The 18054-nt window shown below is 65.3% G+C and overlaps 2 protein-coding genes across 3 annotated transcripts; both read right to left on the bottom strand.

Annotated features, from left to right (window-relative positions):
* Positions 1 to 792: 792 nt before the first annotated feature.
* AAAS (aladin WD repeat nucleoporin) lies at positions 793 to 7468 on the bottom strand. 2 transcript variants are annotated; one of them, XM_063420964.1, is made up of 16 exons: positions 7157 to 7468; positions 6706 to 6833; positions 6567 to 6622; positions 6367 to 6458; positions 6066 to 6112; positions 5590 to 5688; positions 4838 to 4981; positions 4600 to 4720; positions 4333 to 4457; positions 4101 to 4161; positions 3414 to 3504; positions 2930 to 3023; positions 2757 to 2824; positions 2581 to 2653; positions 1893 to 1977; positions 793 to 1107 (listed from the first exon to the last, which is right to left on the bottom strand). In XM_063420964.1, exons 1-16 carry the CDS (start codon positions 7277 to 7279, stop codon positions 808 to 810), a joined length of 1707 nt encoding a protein of 568 aa, XP_063277034.1. In that variant the 5' UTR covers positions 7280 to 7468; the 3' UTR covers positions 793 to 807. The 2 variants fall into 2 exon arrangements, with proteins under 2 accessions (XP_063277034.1, XP_063277035.1); XM_063420965.1 differs by having other exon boundaries at positions 925 to 1154.
* Positions 7469 to 9884: 2416 nt separating this feature from the next.
* SP7 (Sp7 transcription factor) lies at positions 9885 to 13175 on the bottom strand. The gene is made up of 2 exons (XM_063420939.1): positions 12934 to 13175; positions 9885 to 11257 (listed from the first exon to the last, which is right to left on the bottom strand). Exon 2 carries the CDS (start codon positions 11149 to 11151, stop codon positions 10162 to 10164), a length of 990 nt encoding a protein of 329 aa, XP_063277009.1. The 5' UTR covers positions 11152 to 11257; positions 12934 to 13175; the 3' UTR covers positions 9885 to 10161.
* Between the last annotated feature and the right edge of the window lie 4879 nt (positions 13176 to 18054).

The raw sequence follows: 18054 nt of genomic DNA, 5'->3' as shown, positions 1-18054 counted from the left end.
GGCCACAACGACACGCTGGGGACGGCCGTGGGGACAGCGCGGGCCCCCGACGTGGCCGCGCTGGTGGCCGTGGGGGGGTGGCTGGGGGCAGTCCTGCTCTGCGTGGGTCGCTTCGTGCGGCGCAGCCGGGAGGAGACGTGGCTGCACCTGCGGTACCTGCGGGCTCTGCCCCGCGGAGGCGGCACCGGGAGCCAACCGGGCAGGCCCGAGGGGTGAAGTGCCCCAGGCTGGCCCTGACAGAGGCGGTAGGTTTGGAGCCCGGGGCTCTCCTGGGTCCTCCTGCCGGGTCTCAGGAAGGGGGGTGGATGCTGAGGGGTCTCCCCTCGCTCTGGGGAGGTTTGGATGTGGGGGGTGGGAAGATTTTGGGGCTCCTGGGGGTGTTGGGGTGGGGGGAGCAGGGGTCCTGCGCTCTCCCTGCCCTCCCTGCCAGCACAGCGTAATCCTGGGATTAAGGGTGTATAATCCCAGGATTTCCCTGCTGCCCCCAGCAGCATTAATCCCCTCTCTGGGGGTGCCAGCTGCTGCCCCGACCCTGTGGGGCTGGGGGGGCTCATGGGGCAGGATGAGCACTCTGGGGCCCCCAGGGTTGGGGTTTAGGGACCCGCAGAGGGTTTAGTTCACTTTGGAGGTTTTGGTTCACTTGTGCCCACCCTCAGGACAAAGCCTGTGTGTGGCCAAAACCACCCCCAAACCCCTTCAGCCATCACCTTTCCCCAAAACGGGGTCTTTGACCCGAAAAGAGCAGCCCTGGTCCATGGGCTGCAGTGGGATCACACCAACAGGTTCTGTGAGCTCACTCTGAGCTGTTTATGACCCCAGAAACCAGCTCTGGAGCCCCCAGAGCTCCTCTAGACCCAGAGGACTTCCCAAATTCACCCCCAAAAATCCTCCAGTCCCATCGGGGTGAGGAAAGAAGAGGAGAGGTAGGGAAAATCCACCTTTAATTGGGGCAGGAGCAGCACTGCCAGCCCCCGGGCAGGTGTGGGGGCTCCTGGAGGGAGGGGAGGCCCTGGCTGGGCTCAGAGCTCGGAGAAGAGCGGCTGCTCCCTGACGCTGCCCAGCACGGGCACGGGGCTGCGGCGGGGGCTGCCGCGCGGCTCCAGCGCGCTGATGAAGAAAAAGGGGATGTGGGAGATCTTCCCCGAGGACCAGCACTGCAGGGCAGAGGGTGGGGCAGGGGTGAGTGTCCAAACAGGGCAGAAATGGGGAAAATCCTTTGGAATGGAGTCCAGCCCGTGACCTGGCACTGCCTTGTGACCAAGTGCCGTGTCCAGGCTTTGCTAAAACACCCCCAGGGGTGGGGCCTGCCCTGCCAGCCCATTCCAGTGCCCAGTCACCCTTACTGGGAAGAAATTCTTCCTGAAATCTACCCCAGACCTCCCCTGGTACTGTCACCGGGATTTGAGACCTCAGCTGGCTGCCCCCTCCTGTCAGGGAGCTACAGAAAGTGAGGAGGTCCCCCCTGAGCCTCCTTCTCTCCCTTCCCAGCTCCCTCAGCCCCACAGAGCTCTAGATCCTTCCCCAGCTCTGTTCCCTTCTCTGGACACCCCCCAGATCCCAAAACCCTTCCTAAATTGGGGGATCCAGACCTGGATACAGCATTTGAGGTGTGGCCACAGGGAGAAACAATCCCCTGTTCCTGCTGGCCACCCCACCCTGAGCCAGGCCAGGATCCCACCAGACTTTTTGGCCACCTGGGCACTCCTGGCTCATCCAGTGCTGTCCCTCAGTCCCTCCAGGTCCCTTCCTGCCCCTCTGTCCCCAGAACCCAACCCTTGGTCTGGTTAAACCTCCCCTCCCTGGAACCCCCCCATGGCTCACCCGGATCCCAGCCCCCTTCCCAGTGCCACCAGTGTCCCCTGGGACTGGGAATGCCCCGGGGGGGGACTCACCACGGTCAGGAGGGCGCCCTGAGGGAAGCAGGGGTGGAAGGAGATGAGCTGGGGCCGGGCACCGCGCTCGCCCCGCACGAAGCCGCTGTGGGGTGGGGGAAGAGCTGGGGTCATGGCCCGGGAACCAGCACATCCCCAGGGGGGTATTTAGGATTTAAGGATTTAAGGAGATGCACTGGGAAAGGACAACCCAAAGCCAAGGGGGGGACGTGAGGAGGGAACAATGTGGCCAAAGGACATTTGGGGGTGAAGCAGTGACAGGGACTGGAGGAGGAGCAGGGGGAGCAGCGATTCCCCGTCACATCCTGGGGCTTACTGGGAATCAGTAAACCCAAACCTATCCCAAATCTGCTGCAACAAACCCCAACCCAACCCCTCTGCCATGACCCCAAACCCCGTGCAATGACCCCAAACCCCCCCCAAACCTCCTGCAATGACCCCAAACCCCCCAAAGCCCCCTGCCATGACCCCAAACCCCCCCCAAACCCCCTGCAATGACCCCAAACCCCCTGCCATGACCTCAACCCCCCCCAAAGCCCCCTGCAATGACCCCAAACCCCCTGCCATGACCTCAACTCCCCCCAAAGCCCCCTGCAATGACCCCAAACCCACCCCAACCCCCCTGCCATAACCCCAAACCCACTCAAACCCCCTGCAATGACCCCAAACCCCCGGGCCCCGCACGCACCAGGGCAGGAGCTCGAAGACGGGGCTGTTGCGGGTGCGGAACACGGCGATGGCCGGCGGGGACTCGGGGGGCCCTGCAGGGGACAGCAGCACAAGGGCTCTCCCTTGTCCCCCGTGTCCCTTTTCCCTGCGGGCAGCAGGACTCCCAGGCCCACCCCAGGACGAGGCAGGACTGACCTCTGATGATCACTGCCAGCCTCTCCCCGGTGGGGTCCCACACCATGGAATGAACCTCTCCTCCGATCCTGCAACAGCCCAAGTCCCAAAATCAGGGGGGAGAGACCCCCCCCAGCAGCAAGGAGTGGCTGCCAGGAGGAGCAGGGACCCCTCTGTGCCCCAGCCAGACCCACCTCTCCTCCCCATAGAGGGTCTCGAAGGTGGTCTCAGACAGGTCTGCCACGATCGAGGCCGTTTTGGAGCCCCCCACCTGCCCCTGCATCTCTCCTAAAAGGGGAGAAATCCACACTCCATAAATCCCACTGGATTTCCCAGGTGATCATTAATTTATTTCTTTCTCAGAAAGGCTGTGCTGGCGTCCCAGGAGTGGCTGGGATGGAGGACAAGGGACAGCAAACACCAGGACCCCCAAGCTGGCCCTGGACCCACTGGAGTCTCCCTGAAATCCCTTCAAGACCCCACAGCTGTGACTGAGAGTGAGAAGCAGCGTGAGGGGTGAAAAAACCTGAATTCCAGAGATTCCATGCTTGGAGACCCCAAAACACCCCGTGTGTGTCCCAGCTCTTTGCCACAGCCCCAGCTGCTCACCCCAAAGCTGTGGGATCATTTGGGAGCCCTCTCCCAGCCCCTGGGAAGCTCCAGGTGGGACAAACTCACCCCGGTACTCTGAGAAGGACAAGGAGTAGATGACGGACTCGCCCAGCACGGTGAAGAGCAGCCGGCTGCCATCGGGGCTCCAGCAGCCTGTCTGTGGGACAGTGCCACCACCCCTGTCACCCCACAGCCAGCCCAGGGAGGGCACAGCTGGCACAGGATTCCCAGCTGGGGAGGGAGGATTTTGAATCAAAGCCCCAAGGTGTCGCGTGGAGGTGACGTCTGTGAGGCCACAGCAGACCCTGGGGTCAGTTTGGGGCTCCAGATGGACCCTGAGGGGCCCAGGAGTGGTCAGAGGAGGAAATGGAGCTGGGAAGGGGTTGGAGAGGTCTGGAGGGAGCTGGGGGGGTCCAGACTGGAGAAAAGGAAGCTCAGGAGGGACTTTGTACTCCACAAGCCCCTGCCAGGAAGGGACAGCCAGGGGAAGCTCCCAGGGAATGAGACAAGAGGACACGGCCTCGGGCTGTGCCAGGGAAGGTTCAGATTAAATATCAGGAAGATTTCCACACAATTAGGCAAAATTCCACAGTTTCGTGGGCTGGCTGCCCAAGGCAGGGGTGGAGTTCCTGGAGGGATTTAAAAGCTCTCTGGATGTGGCACTTGGGGACACAGGTCAGTGGTGGCCTTGGCAGATCCCAGAGGGCTTTTCCAGCCTAAATGATTCCCTGGGTGGGGAATATCCCATCCTACCTGGCAGCGTCCCCTGATCGTGGGCCAGCGCTCACAGGTCCACATCTGGGCCTCCCACACCCTGCAGGAGATGGGATTTAGGGAGCACAATTCCTGGGAATCTGCCCCAATCCTGCTGCTCAGGGAATGCATGGTGTCCCCCACTCTGTCCCCACAACAGGAACGGGCGCAGGGAGGAAATCTGGGATCCAGTCCAGATTGTTTGGGATGAGGATGGAGATGAGGAGCTCACCGGAACACGGCCGAGGGGGTGGCTGCCAGCACCTTGCTGCCATCAGGGGACCAGGCCAAGTAGGTGACACCGCCACCCCCAAACCACTGCAGCTGGACACAGGTCTCAGTGGACACGTCCCACACCTGGAGGATGACGGTGACACCAGGATTAGGGAAAGATTTCAGGTCCAGGTGAAATTCCAGAGCTGCCTCTGCAGGAGCAGTGCTTGTGCCCAGTCCGGGTGTCCCTTGGTGACCCCAGGGGTGTCCCCAGGAGGGTCCTCACCAGCATGGCCGTGTCCACGGGTGAGGCTGAGAGCAGCCGCTCCCCGCTGGGTGCCCAGGCCAGGCTGGTGACAGGGCTGTGCCCGGGGTGGGACAGCACCTGGGCACAGCCCGAGGAGGGTCTGCAAAGGAACAGGGAGAAGCCACCAGGATTTGGGATTTGCTGGCAGGATGGTTGTCCCCAAGGCAACCCCAACGGGAGGTGACAACAGCCAGGAGGGGAAGGTGGGAGCTGTCACCTGGTGGAGAGGGAGGTGGGGTCCAGGTGCCACACGAGGACGCAGCTCTGGCAGGCCACGGCCAGGATGGAGGCACAGAGCGGCTTCCAGGCCATGGCGGCCACGTTCCTCTGCAGGCGGTGCTTCAGCGAGGGCACGGTGGCACTGCCGGGGAGGGGACAGGTGACACAGGGCAGGGGTGGGGCTGAGAGCCCTGCTGCAGCCACAGTGTCCCCTGCCAGCCCTGAGCCCAGTGGGGGAGGACAGCAGGCTGGGGAGGGGGGTGTGCCCTGCGTGTGCTTCCCGGGGAGGGGACAGGACCTGGCCAGGTGACACCGGAGGTGTGTGTGAGTCACCTGGTGTGACCGAGCCGAGCTGGGGACAGCTCGGACAGGGCCCAGGCTGGCTGGAAATCCCAGCTCGGGGACACTCGGGGGGGCTGCAGGAGCAGCCGGCAGAGTCTTCTCCTGAGCAGGGACTGGCATTCCCTGGGGGAGCAGGGAGACCTGGGGGACAGAGGACCCTCAGCCCGTGTCCCCCTGGCGCTGTCACCACCCCCCAGGGCTGCGTGACCCTCAGGATGTCCCCAGAGCTACAGAGCAGGCAGGGAAAGGAAAGGCAAAGCTCTTCAGGCTCGGGGGAGAGTGGGAAAGGAGCAGGGAGGGCTGAACGGGAGCCCAGGCATGCCCAGGTGTGCCCAGGTGTGCCCAGGTAGGTGAGGAGGCCACAGGCAGCAGGACCAGGGCAGTGACCACCCCAGGACAAAGCCCCACCTGTTGGAGTTGTAGACACGGATGGAATCGTCCAGAAGAGCCACAGCAAATTTGTTGGTGTGGGGGTGCCAGGCGAAGGCCCGGACTGTGCAGCCAGCCCTAAAGGGGGCACAGGGCAGGCTGAGACCCCCCAGCACCCCCTGGGCTGGCAAGGACCCTTCTCAGAGTCCCCAGAGAAATAAAACTTCCTTTCTGCTGCTCAACGGGACCGTTTACTTTAAGAAATTCCCTGTTTCTGGGAATTACTCACGGGGGTCTACTGAGGGGCTGCTGACCACAGCCTGGGGTTGGAATTGGAAGGAATTTTCCAGGCTCTAATCTCCTTTAACCTAGATCTCTCTCCAGCCAGGGCACACAAACAAGGGCAGAGCCAGTGGGGAAATATTTACCTTTAATGAGTGAGCCCACCCAAACGGGGCCATCCTGTCCTTGTACCCCCACCCCCGCACGGTGATTCTGGGACACCCAGGACTCACCAGTCCACGGCCTGGGAGAAGGCTGCGATCATGTCCTCACTGGTCAGCTGCAGGGAGAGGAGAACGCTGAGCTAGCAGCAAGGACCCCCAGTGTCCTGGATTCTGGCCCCTCTTGGAGCCCTTTGCTGCCCAAACACCTTCCCCGTGTCCATTTTCCTCCATGGGAGGAAGGAGCAGTGTCTGCAGCTGGGCATCACCAGGAGGAGCATTTCAGGGGAGTCTGAGTGGGGAAGGGACCACCCTCCAAGCCAAACCGCTGCTCCCCTGGGCCCTGCCTCCCGCAGAGGCCACAGCGACTCACGGAGAGGTGCGGGAACAGGGACCCGTGCAGCGAGGACAGCCAGCGGCACACGGCCAGCGCGTGGCTCGAGCCCGTCCGCAGCCACCGCAGCCCTGGCGGGCAAAGGACCCTCAGCGTCCCTGCCAGCACCACCGGGGGCACGGACAGGGGCAGCACAGCTGAAGAGAAACCCGGGGGATGTGCGGGCAGCCCAAACTCACCGTCCTCCTCGGCGCTGGCAAGCTCCCTGAGCAGCCCGCAGAGCCCGGTGTCGCGCCTGCGGGGAGAGCGCGGTCAGCGCCCGCGGGCAGCGCCCGCTCCGGGGCACGCTCGGCTGCCCGGGCACGGCGGGGCACTCACCAGGCGCTGAGGCAGCGCTTCCAGAGGGACTCGCGGTGGTGGATGAAGGGCGGGCGAGCGCTGGGCTCCAGGCGGCCGTGAGCCTTGAGGGGCTCCTTGGGCAGGCTCAGCACGGGCAGGTCGGGCACCTGCGGCACCCACAGCCCCCCTGAGCCCCCCTGAGCCCGGGGCGGCAAAGGGAACCCCCAGGGCAGGGGGTAGAAGGCCCCGGGAGGAAAGAAGGGGCACCAGGAGGGGCGAGGGAGCACCTGAGGGTGCCTGGAGGAGGAGAGAGCTGTCCCCGCAGCAGACGGGACAAAGCTCCAGCCGCAGCTGAGGGGAACAAATGTGGCACCCCCAAGGCTGGAGGGGCTGGCACGGCTCTGGGAGCAGGGGAGGCTTCCCGGCCTTGGGGGTCTCACCTGGCGCTGGGGAGGGGAAGGAGGGGCTCGCCCGGCCCCGGGGGTCTCACCTGGCTCCGGAAGGCCAGCGGGAGCTGCTCGCTGAGGAGGCCGCAGACCAGCGCGTTATTGAGCTCGTACAGGGTGACATCCCCGGGGGGAGGCGGCGGCGGGAACAGCTCCAGGGAGCACATGGCGGCGCCGAGCCTGTGGGATGACAGCTGAAACCTCCGGTGCCCTCGGGAGGCGCCAGCTCCAGGCCGGCAACCCCTCCGCTGGTCCCGTCACCCGCTCACAGCCCCCGGCGCCGCCCGGCTCCCCCTCAGCTGCTCCCCGCCCTCAGCCCCCGGCGCCGCCATCTTGGCTCCCCTCACCCCTTCCCGCTCCCGCTTCGCGCCAATCGCCGCCGCGCGCCGCCCTCGTGGCCGCGGGCGCGAGTGGGAGGGGAATTAAAAGGGCCGCGGCTGCCGTGGGAAACAGGCGGGCTCCTCACTGGGGGCAGCGCCACCCTCCCCGATTTTCCTCGGCGGAGGAGGGAGAATACCAGCGTACCCTGCACAGACCCGCTCCACCAGTGACTTAGTGGCTCTCTGGCTGTAACGGGGACTGATCAAAATGAGGGACACTTTTACAGTCGTTGCCCCTTTAAGAGAGGCGGGGACTCCCTGGAGGGGCGGAGCGAAGGGCGTGTGCCTCCGACGGGTCACGTGGTCTCCGAGCAGGGCTGCGCTGGGACCGGGACCCGGACCCAGACCGGGAGCCCCGGGACACCCCCGGGACCCCCCGTGTCACCCCCGGGACACCCCCGTGTCACCCCCGTGTCACCCCCGTGTCCTACGGGCACCCCTTGTGTCCCGTGTCCTTTAGGTAGCCTCCGTCCCGCACCCCCTCGTGGACTCCCGGGGTATCCCGGTGTCCTGCTCTCCCGTGTCCCCAGGGCCACCTCCACCAGTGTCCCCTCTGGCGGGTGCCCGTGCCCCTCTCCCCATATCCCCTGGGTGCCGCTCCCGCCGTGTGCCCCCCCCCCTTGGCTCGCTCCCAGCCCTTCTCCCGGGGCTCCCGCTTTTCTTGTGTTTATCTCCGTGTTTTCCTTAGCGGCCGCAAGAGTTATTTTAATTTTCTCAGGATATTAAATAAAGGCGGCGGGGGGAGCTGCGGCGGGGGGCCCCACATTCCTCGCCCGTTACGGAGCGAGCGGGGTTCGATAGGAGACGACGATTTGGGATGGCGCCGACATCAGAGCCACCGCAGGGCTGGCGTGGCCTCGTGGCGTCCCTCGGACCCCCCCAAACCCGGCGCTGATGGGGCAGCGAGACAGGAAAAAAGCCGGTGGCGGTGGAGGGGGGGTCCCCGGTGGGGTTTGGGGGGGTCGCTGGATGGGGTTGGGCTCTGTGGTTTGGGAGGCTCCGGGCGGTCGAGCCCTCGGTGGCCGCCGGGCCAGGGTTTGGCTCGGGGATGTGGCTCGTTGCCCTGCTTGGCACTGGCCCACCCACGGCGAGCAGCAGCAGGGTGGGGTTTGGGGGGGGAAGCCCCCGAAATGGGCAGATTTGTGTCGGGGAGGGTGTGGCTGGTTTGGGGGACTACATGGAGAGGTGGCACTGCCACTCTAAATCCCCCGGGCAGCCGCGCTGGGGACAGCTCTGTCGCGCTCTGTGTGGTGGCAATGAGCTCCAGCCACTCCATTGATGGCTCTCTGCCTCAGTTTCCCCACCCTGTGTTCCCCCTTCCCCTGGGGACAGCTGGGTCCCGGCCAGCCCGTGGCCACCGTGACTCACCCGGGGCTGGCACAGGGACCTGCTGCCATTCCTGTCCCTCTCCTCCCGGGGCCGTGGGTGCCAGCAGCTGCATCCCCCGGCTTCGTGCTGGCAGTGGAGCTCGTTTCCGCCTCCTTTTGCCTTTTTCCGTGGCTTTTTGGGTTTTATTTTCAGGAAAAGCCCCAAACCAGGGCTGAGCGCATCAAAGGGCTGGCGGGAGCCCAGGGCACTTGGAGGGGGAGCTCGGGGGCTGCGCAGCAGGGTCCCCACCAGCCCACAGCATCCAGAATTGGGGTGTCCTCGGGGGCACGTGGCCCCACCGCATGCCCGGTGCTGCCACGTGAGCCCTGGGATGTGGCCAGGGGGAAACTGAGGCATGGGGCTGTGCACACACGTGTTCCATGCACACGTGTGTGTGGTGTCCCTGGAAATGGGGACACGGCTGTTGGGGACACACGTGTGCAGGGTGAGACTGCCAGGGTGTCACTGGGGCCCCAAGCCTGTCAGGCTCTGGCTGTCCCTGAGGTTGGGGACATGAGGAGTGACAGGGACAGAGGGATATGGGAGCAGGGGCACCCAGGGCACAGGGGCTTGGAGACACAGGGCTATGGGGACAGGGAGACGTGGGACTGTGGGGGCCGCAGGACACAGCCCTGCAGGGTCCTGGGGACAGGGGCTGGGCTCCTGGGAAAGGGGAGAGGCACAGGGGACCACAGGGATGTGGCACCCCAGGGACTGAAGAGGAGGGCACAGCCCAGCTTGTCCCCATCCCTGCTCAGCTCCTGCCACCCCCACAGAGGGGGGACACATCGACCCTGAGCAGGACCATGTGCCCCCCCGTGCCTCAGTTTCCCTAGGAGCCCTGCAGGGAGGGGGAAGCTGAGCCCATCCCTGTGATGAAGCCACCCAGCCTCAGCCGCAGAATGGGGGCCCAGCTCCACTCTCAATCCTTTTATTGCTTTTTTTCCGGGGGGGCAGGAGGGGCAGGCAGCTAAAAAAAGAGGGGGGGACACGTTACATTATGATGAACCAGGCCGGGGGAGGGGGCAAACCCTGTCCCTGAGTGCGGGGGGCGAGGCGAGGGTTGGGGGGCAAGAAGATTTGAGGAGGTGGAAGGGAAAACAGAAAAGAGGGGGAGTCTCACCTTGACACCCCCCTGTGAGCCCCAGAGCGCTCGGAGAGCCCCCCCATAACTTAAGACATAAATTAGAATGGCTAACGAGGAGCTGGGGAATCGAGGGGCGGGGCTTGGGGGAGCAGCACCCCGTAATAAATATCCCCAGCAGCGCAGAGGAGGAGGATGAAGATGAAGGCTGAAAGGCTCAAATTTCCAACAAACTCCCTGCTTCGGGACTGCCGCCGTCCTTGCCGGGCGAGGCGGGCGGCGGCTGAGGGGACGCGGGGGGCTGCTCAGAGCCGGGTGGCGGCTTGGGGGGCCCGGGGTCGGCGTGGGTCTTCTGGTGCTTGCTGAGGTGGTCGCTGCGGGTGAAGCGCTTGCTGCACAGCAGGCAGGTGAACTTCTTCTCGCGCGTGTGGGTCCGGACGTGCCGCTCCAGCTCGTCGGAGCGGGTGAAGCGCTTCCCGCAGAAGAGCCAGTTGCACACGAAGGGTCTCTCGCCCGTGTGCCAGCGCAGGTGCGCCTTCAGGTGCGAGGCTTTGCCGTACACCTTCCCGCAGCCCGGGATGTGGCAGCTGTGCACCGGCTTCCGCCGCGCCCCCCCGGGGCCCCCGAGCCGCTCCAGCTCCTGGCAATTGGGGCAGTCGCACGCCGGGCGTCCCCCCAAGGAACCGCCGCGGGGACCCTTCGGGGACTCGCCCGGCGTGGCTTTAGGGGTGGGGGGCGCCGCGGGGGCGTTGGTGTAAGGAGGGGAGTTTAGGGCACCGAAATCGGAGCTGTAGGTGGGCAGAGGGGGGCTGAGGGTGGGCTGGCCCTGCAGCGAGCCCTGCAGCCCCTCGGCGCCCGCCGGTCCCCCCAGCCAGCCCCCGTTGGGGTGCACATCCCACCAGGACGGGGCCGCGGGCCCAGAGCCCCCTGGCAGCCCCCCGCTGATGCCGCCCTTGTACCAGGAGCCGTAGGGGTGCGGCATCTCCAGCGAGGGGTACACCCCCGGCAGGCACTCGCCCGGGGGGTGGCCCTTGGCCGCCACCACCACGGGGGCCCCCAGCACCTCCTGGGCGCCAGAGGGGGCTGGGAAGGGGTGGCCGAAGGGGCCGTAGTCGGGGCCGTAGGGGCCGGGGGAGGCCTGGGGGCTGGCGGACGGTGACAGCAGCCCCGGGGCGCTGGGGAAGGCGGCGGCGTAGGAGTCACCCATGGCTGCGGCGGTGGCACCCTGAGGTGTGGGGTGTGATGTCAGTGGGGGCACCCCGAGGTGTGGGGGACGATGTCAGTGGGAGCTCGTGGCCATGGCACTCGGCAGCCTGTGGAAAAGGGGAACAGGGCTTCAGGGTCCCGAGGGGCACCGTGTGCCACGGGGTGACCCATCCTGGGGGTCAGCACTGGGGGGCAGCTGTATTGGGGTGTCAGCCCCGCTGGACACCCCGTGCAGGGGCACCCAGCAGCACCCCCAGTACCCCGGTGCCTCCCACCACTGCCAACGCTCCCCATCCCCTTTGCCTCAGTTTCCCCCGCAGAGCCCACCCCATCACCCCCAGCCCAGCACCCCCAAAGGGGCTTCTCCAAGGGCTGTTGTGGGGTTGTGCTGGGGCAGGGCCTCCCTCCACCCCCAATCTCGGCTCCTTCTGCCTTTATGGCCTTTTAATCGAATTATGCTGTGGCCTCCCCCCTCCCCGGGTGACTTCCTCTGCTTTTATACCCGTCATGGCTTTCAGCTGTGCGGGCTGGGCCGGGGTCTCGTGAGCTGTCCCTCACCCCCATCACCCCCGGTGTTCCCTTGATTTATTTATTTCTTAATTCATCTCTTCACCCACTTTGGGGCATTTCCACTTCAGCTTTTTTGTTTGTTTGCGTTTTTTTTTTTTTTTTTCAGGGTGTCCCCCCCTCACCCCCCCTTTCCATTTTTTTTTCCGTGGTTTTTGCGCCTATTTTTACGCCGGCCCCGGCCGTGGCCGCAAGCGCGCTCCCGGTTTTCCAAGGATAACAAGGGCCAGGCCTGTGCCCCGGGAACGCTGCCCTGCCGCGAGAGCCGAGGTAATTAAAACCAGGGCGAGCGGCAAACGGAGGCGCACGCTTAAAATAGTGTCAAACTCCCATAAATCAGCTCCGCTTGCGCCGGGAAATTAAGGAGCAGGGAAGGAGCCCCGGGAGCTGCGGGCTGAGGACAGCATGAGCTCGCTGCACGAGTGGCCACTGCTGGGGGTCAGAGTCCCTTCCTGGCCCCTGCTGGGTCAGGGATCTTGACCGCTCCCATGTCCCCTCCCAGTGTGGGAGGGGTCCAGCCCCTGCTCTGGGGGTCCCCCATCCCAAATTCGCGGTCCTGAATTCCCAGTCTCTTGTCACTGACCACCAGTGTCCAGTTCTTGCTCCTTGGTTCCAGTTCCTCATTCCCCGTCCCCTTGTCCCCCAGTCTCTGCTTCCCTAAATCTGCAGTTTCTTGGTCCCAAAACCCAGTCCTTGTCCCCAATCCCCAAACCCAATCCCTGGTCCCCAGTCTCCGGTCCCTGATCCCAAGTATCCCCACAGCCCTTGCCTCAGTTTCCCCCACCCTGCCAGTGCCACCCCCCATCCCCTGAACCCGAGCACACCCGGGCCTGGCTCCTCCTATGCAGGGGTGCTGTCCCCAGCCAGAGGGACAGTTTGGGGTGACAGTGGCACTCGGCACCGTCCCATCTCTGTGTCCCCATCGGGGATGGCCGGGCGCAGTCCCTGCTGGTGCAGGGGACACACGTGTCCCCCGGCACAGGGCCTGGGGGGGAGGATGCTCCCTGTCCTTAGGGGGGGTCCCATATCCATGGGGTCTCCCCCACCCCGGAGTGAGTTCTCCACCCCGTGGGTCCCAAATCCCGAAGTGTCCCTGTCCCGGAGCGGGGTTCCCCTCTCCCGAAGCGTCCCTGTGCCCGGAGCAGGGATCCCCCACCCCGCGTTCCTCTGTGCCGGGGTCCCCATCCCAAAGGGTCCCGGTCCCGGGGGTCCTTACCGCGCTCCGGGGATGCCAGGGCTGGGTCCTGCCCGTGGGGATGCCGCTGTCGCGGTGTCGCGGTGTGCCGCTGTCCCGGGATGCCGGTGTCCCGGGATGCCGGGGCTCGGTGCAGAGGGAGGGACGGAGGGAGAGGGAGGGACGGAGGGAGGGAGAGGGAGGGACGGAGCACCGTGGCCGCCGCCCGCCCCGCTGTGCCGCTGCGGCGGGGCTGGGCCGGGCCGGGACCGGGAGCGGGAGCCCGGCCCCGAACCGCCCTCGGCCGGGGGGGGCCGGGGGACCGCGGGAAGGGGGGCAGGGGAAGAGGAAAAGAGGAAGGAAAGGATGAGAGAGGGGAAAAGAAAGAGAAAAGGGGTAAAGAAAAGAGGAAAATAAGAGAAAAGGTGGAACAGAAGAGAAAAGAGGGAAAAGAACAAGGAATTGGAAGAGGGAAAGAAGTTAGAAAAGAAGAGAAAGAAAAGATATGAGGAATAAAGGAAAAGAGAGGAACGGAGAAAGGAAAAAGGAAGGGAAAAGTTAAAAAGGAAATGCAAAATGGGAGGGAAGAAAAAATAAAAAAATATATATATAAGGAAATGGAAGAAAAATAAAAAAGGAGAGAAAGAAAAAGTTGTGAAGGGAGGAAGATGAGGAGGCTGAGAACTGGAGGAAGTAGGGGAGATGAGGGACAAGGGGCAGTGTGGGGAAAAGGAAAGAAGAGTGGGGAGAGGGAAGGAAGGGAAAGGAGGGAAAAGGAAAGGAGGAGAGGAAATAAAAGGAGGAAAAGGGGGAGGGAAAGGAGGGAGAGGGAGAGGAAGGAATGGACAGCAGGAAAAGGAGGAGGAAAGGGCTGGGAAGAGGAAGTGGATGAATAGGAAAAGTACTGGAGGGAAGGAAAGAAGGAATAAATGGATGGGGAGGGGAAAGGGGACAAAGGAACAAAGGTGGAGGGGACAGCTGGGGCACCCAGAGGCTCATCAGCCCAGAAGGTGCCAGAATGGTGCAGGGATGGGAATGAGGAGCTGGGATAGGGCTGGGAGAGGCAAGGGATGGAGACCAAGGATGGACTTGAAGGACCCAGGGATGAGAATGGAGCAGAGATGGGGCCAAAACTGGACCGGGGCTGGGGACAGGTGGACAAGGATTGGGATGGGATCAAGGGTGGAGACAGGAGGGGAAAAGGGATGGGGATGAGAGGGACCTCGGCTGGAGCTTCAAGTACCAGGAATGGGGTCAGAGGTCTGGGAATGGAGACAGGAGTTGGGAACGGAGCGGGGCTGGGACTGGAGGGACCAGGGATGGGGGGCAGGGAGTGGGAACAGAGCTGGGGACACGGGACATGTGCAGAGGGACAGAGACACACATGGCTCTGGTGATAGGGCTGGGGACCCCCCTGCACCTCAGTTTCTCCCCATGAGAGAATTGATCTGATTGCTCTTTTCTCTTTTACCCCCCCACCCTTTTTTTGTTTTGTTTTATTTTATTATTCCCTCATCCTTCCTATTTTCTTTTCGCTTTCCCCCTTCCCTGTTTCCCCCCGCTGGTGCTGGTCGGAGCCAGCGGGGCCCTTTCCCAGCCCTGAGTCAGGGCTTTCCGCTCCGCAGCCGCCGGCGCCGCCGAAGGCCACAACCACCGGCCCCCCCTCGCTGGGGCTTCCACTGCCCACAAACTGGGAGCAAACTGGGACGGCCACTCCAGCCCTCCTCCTCCTCAGCCAGCCCGGTGTGGGATGGTGGGGGGGGACCCCATGGATTTTTGGGGGGTTTCATTCCCACCAGGGTCTGGTTCATTGTGTGTGCGAGGGGGGGTCTGGCGCTGCCCGGGGCTGGGATGGGGGTGTCACTTGGGGTGGGGGTCTCGGGGAGACCCCCCCGTGTGCCCCGGGACCCTTCAAAGCGCGGCGGCCGCGCGGGGGGGGCGGCGGCGGGGGCTGATTACAGGGCGGCGCCGGGCTCGGCCGCCCACGGCCCCGCGGCCGCGCCGGGCCCCCGCAATTACCCGGTATTTATACCCGGCCGGACGCCGGGACCTCGCCAGGGCGGGGGGGACACGGAGCGGGGGGGCTCCGTCCCCGGGCAGCCGGCCAGCCACCGTCCGTCTGTCCATCCCTCCTTCCATCCTCGCCCCATCCCTCCTTCCCATCTCTCCTTTCCTCCTCTGCCTCCTTCACCCCCATTTATCAGCCTGGCTCAGGCACTGACACAAGTTTGAGGGGGTTCAGCCCCTCTGTCCCAAATCTGGGGGGATCTCAGCCCCCCAAGACACGATACTGGGGGAGGTTTCAGCCCCGGTCTCAGCATGACAGAGGCTGCCGGACTGGCGGTGTCCCTGTCCCCATCCCGGTCCCCAGGGCCAGGGGACGCCCCCTGCCCCGTGCGGGGGTCCCGGCAGTGCCGCCCCGCCCGATCCCACAGTGACGCCGGGGGCACCGCGGCCCCTCGGGGTTGGAGGGAAGCGGAACCAGCCCCGAATCCCTTCCGTGTGTGTGCGGGGGGCACTGGGGGCACTGGGGATGGGCACTGGGGGCACTGGGAATGCGCACACAGCAGTGTCCCCCCCGCCCTGTCATCCCCAAGCCCCCCACCCCTATTCTGTCCCCAACACGGGGACACCGGGGTGACCCCCACGTCCTCCGCCCCTCACCTGGTGTCTCCCGGACTCCCCCCGGCCCGGCCCTGCCCCGCCCGCCCTCTCCGGCCCCCGGATGTTTCCCTTGCGGTCGGAGGGCCCGAAATAGCGCGGCCCCCGCGCTGGGTGCGCCGGCCACGGCCGCCCACGGGCCCCGCGGTCCCGGGGGGGCCGGGGGAGGCTCCGAGGGCTCGGGACAGGGCGGAGCGCCCCCCCCCCAGCATCACCCTCGGGTGGCACCCCGGTGTTCGGAGACCCCCCGGCATCCCAGTGATCCCCCCCAGTGTGGGGATAGGAAGGGTCTGCGGGGCAGGAGGAAAGCTGGGGGGACATGGGGGGCCAGGAGTAGCCAGGGGACCGTGGGGACACGGGGGTGCAGGGGGTCATGGGGGGGTTGGGGTTCCATGGGACCGTGCAGGAGCCGGGGGGTCCCATGGGACCATGAGGCATGCAGCAGAACTTCGGGGGACCCAGGGGGACGTGGGGGCGTTTGGAAGGATCCAAGGAGACACTGGGGACGTGAAGGGACCTACAGGGACAGAGGGGCACCTGGAATGGGGCTGGGGGGTTCCCACCCACGGGGAAGCCAGGGCAGGGTGGCCCCAGGGCTGAGCTGCGCCCACGGCCCCGGTGTTTCCTCCCACCCTTTCATTATCCTGGAATTATCCCTGGAAATAACTGCGGGGGCCGCGGGGGGGCAGAGGGGACACGGGCACTGAGCTGGGACAGAGCCCGGCAGGGACAGACAGACCCTGGGGGAGCCGGGCAGACCCCGGGGCACAGTGGGGGCCGTGGGGGGCAGGGGTGGCCCCCTGAGCCTGCCCCCCCCCCCCCCCGTGTGCTCCCCCCGTGTCCCCCCTGCCATGTGGCTCCCATTGCGCTGCGGTGCCGAAGCCACATCAGAGCGGTGGCAGCGGCAGCCGCGGGGGCGGCACCGGCGGCTCGACCCCCCCCCTCCGGCTGCTGAAGGACCCCCCCGGGTTCCGAGAGGACCCCCCAAAGCTGGCACCGTGTCCCATGCCCCCTCCAAGCTGCCAAAAACTCCTCCCCTCCATGCAAATCTGAGGTGCCCCAGTCCCCTCAAGCCCTGGGACCACCACAAATTGTCCTGGAGCCCCCTCCCAAGCTGCCAGCGACCCCCCCGCCCCTGAGGCACCCCTTCCCCGAATACCCTGGGACCCCCCAGGCAGGGACCCCCCTGACCCCAGGACCCCTCCCCAGCCCCTCAAGCTGCACCAGGTGTCCCGACCCCTGGAGCCTTGTGTCCCCCCCGGTCCCCCCAGGCCCGTGACCCCGCGGCCCCCCCGCCCGTCGCTGTCCCCGGCCGGGCCGCCCTGGCTCGCTCCGCGCTGCATTTCTGCGGTTCCCAACCCAAAATTGCTGGGAGTCGCCCGGCGTCGCCCTGATTCCTCCGCGGCCGCGACCTGCCGGGGGGGGGACCCGGGGGGACAATCGGGGGGTGGCAGCGGGGGTGGGGCACCCCAGACTGGCCCCGCTGGCCCCCCCCGGCTTGCCCCAGTGCTCCCAGTTTGCCCAGTCCAAGGCTGAGGGTTCCCCTGTCCCCGTCCCGTGTCCCCCGAGCTCACGCAGCCAGGGGGAGGTGGGGACAGGGACACGGATGGGGACAGGACAGGCTTGGGGACAGCAACAGGGGACAGGGTTGGGGACAGGACTGGGACAGTGGCGGGGACGCTTTTGGGGACACGGGACAAGATCACATCCTGATGTGAGAACCTCGGGGACAGGACACGATTGAGGACAGGGTTGGGGACAGAACGGAGGGAGCACTATTTGGGACAGGACAGGGCAGTTTTGGGGACACTGTTGGAGACAAGACAGGGTCGGGGACACTGCTAAGGACAGAAGAGGGTCGGTAACAGTGTTGGTGACACTGCTGGTGACAGTCGGTGCCCGGGTCCCGCTGTGGCGGGTGACAGGACACTGTTGGTGACACTGCTGGTGACAGTCGGTGCCCGGGTCCCGCTGTGGCGCCCCCGCCAGGCGGCAGCAAAGCCCCGGCCCGGGGATGGCACCGCCCCGCCGCGACCACCGGGGGGCGTCCGGGGACACGCGGGACTCCGGGGAGGGGTCCCAGTGGGGGACAATGAGGGGTTAATGTTGGTACTGGGGACACTGGGGACACGTCCCTGTGAAGGGACCATGAAGGATTAATATTGGTACTGGGAACACTGGGGACACGTCTCCTCGTGGAGGGCAATGAGGGGTTAATCGGGGGGGGTCTCGATGGGGGAAATGAGAGGTTAATTGGGGATGTTAATTGGGGGAGTCCCGACGCCGCCTTTGGGGGCAGTGAGGTGCTAACGGGGTATAATTTTCAGGGCCCTAATGGTGGGAGTTACTGGAGGGGGTCACTGGGACAGGGATCCTGCGGGGAGTAAAAGGGTGAGGGGGTCTAAAAAAGCGGGGGGGGCTGATGGGGGCAGGTCCTGCCGGGCCTCCCCGAACCCCCCCAGCCCCGGGGCTCAGGCCGGTGACACGATGGGGACGGTCCCG

This window comes from Prinia subflava, chromosome 34 (assembly GCF_021018805.1).
Source record: "Prinia subflava isolate CZ2003 ecotype Zambia chromosome 34, Cam_Psub_1.2, whole genome shotgun sequence".
In the NCBI taxonomy this organism is placed as follows: Eukaryota; Metazoa; Chordata; class Aves; order Passeriformes; family Cisticolidae; genus Prinia; species Prinia subflava.
Note: the sequence above shows the minus strand (reverse complement) of the source record. Positions and strands in the feature narration are given on the sequence as shown.

What these genes read in the sequence shown, in the direction of transcription:
- AAAS (XM_063420964.1), bottom strand. Translation starts at nt 7,279, where the DNA reads ATGTGCTCCCTGGAGCTGTTCCCGCCGCCGCCTCCCCCCGGGGATGTC. An exon ending in AAGCGCTGCCTCAGCGCCTG is followed by an intron (nt 6,623 to 6,705) that starts GTGAGTGCCCCG and finishes CTCTCCCCGCAG; the next exon opens with GCGCGACACCGGGCTCTGCG. An exon ending in GTCTTCGAGCTCCTGCCCTG is followed by an intron (nt 1,978 to 2,580) that starts GTGCGTGCGGGG and finishes CCCACCCCACAG; the next exon opens with CGGCTTCGTGCGGGGCGAGC.
- SP7 (XM_063420939.1), bottom strand. Translation starts at nt 11,151, where the DNA reads ATGGGTGACTCCTACGCCGCCGCCTTCCCCAGCGCCCCGGGGCTGCTG.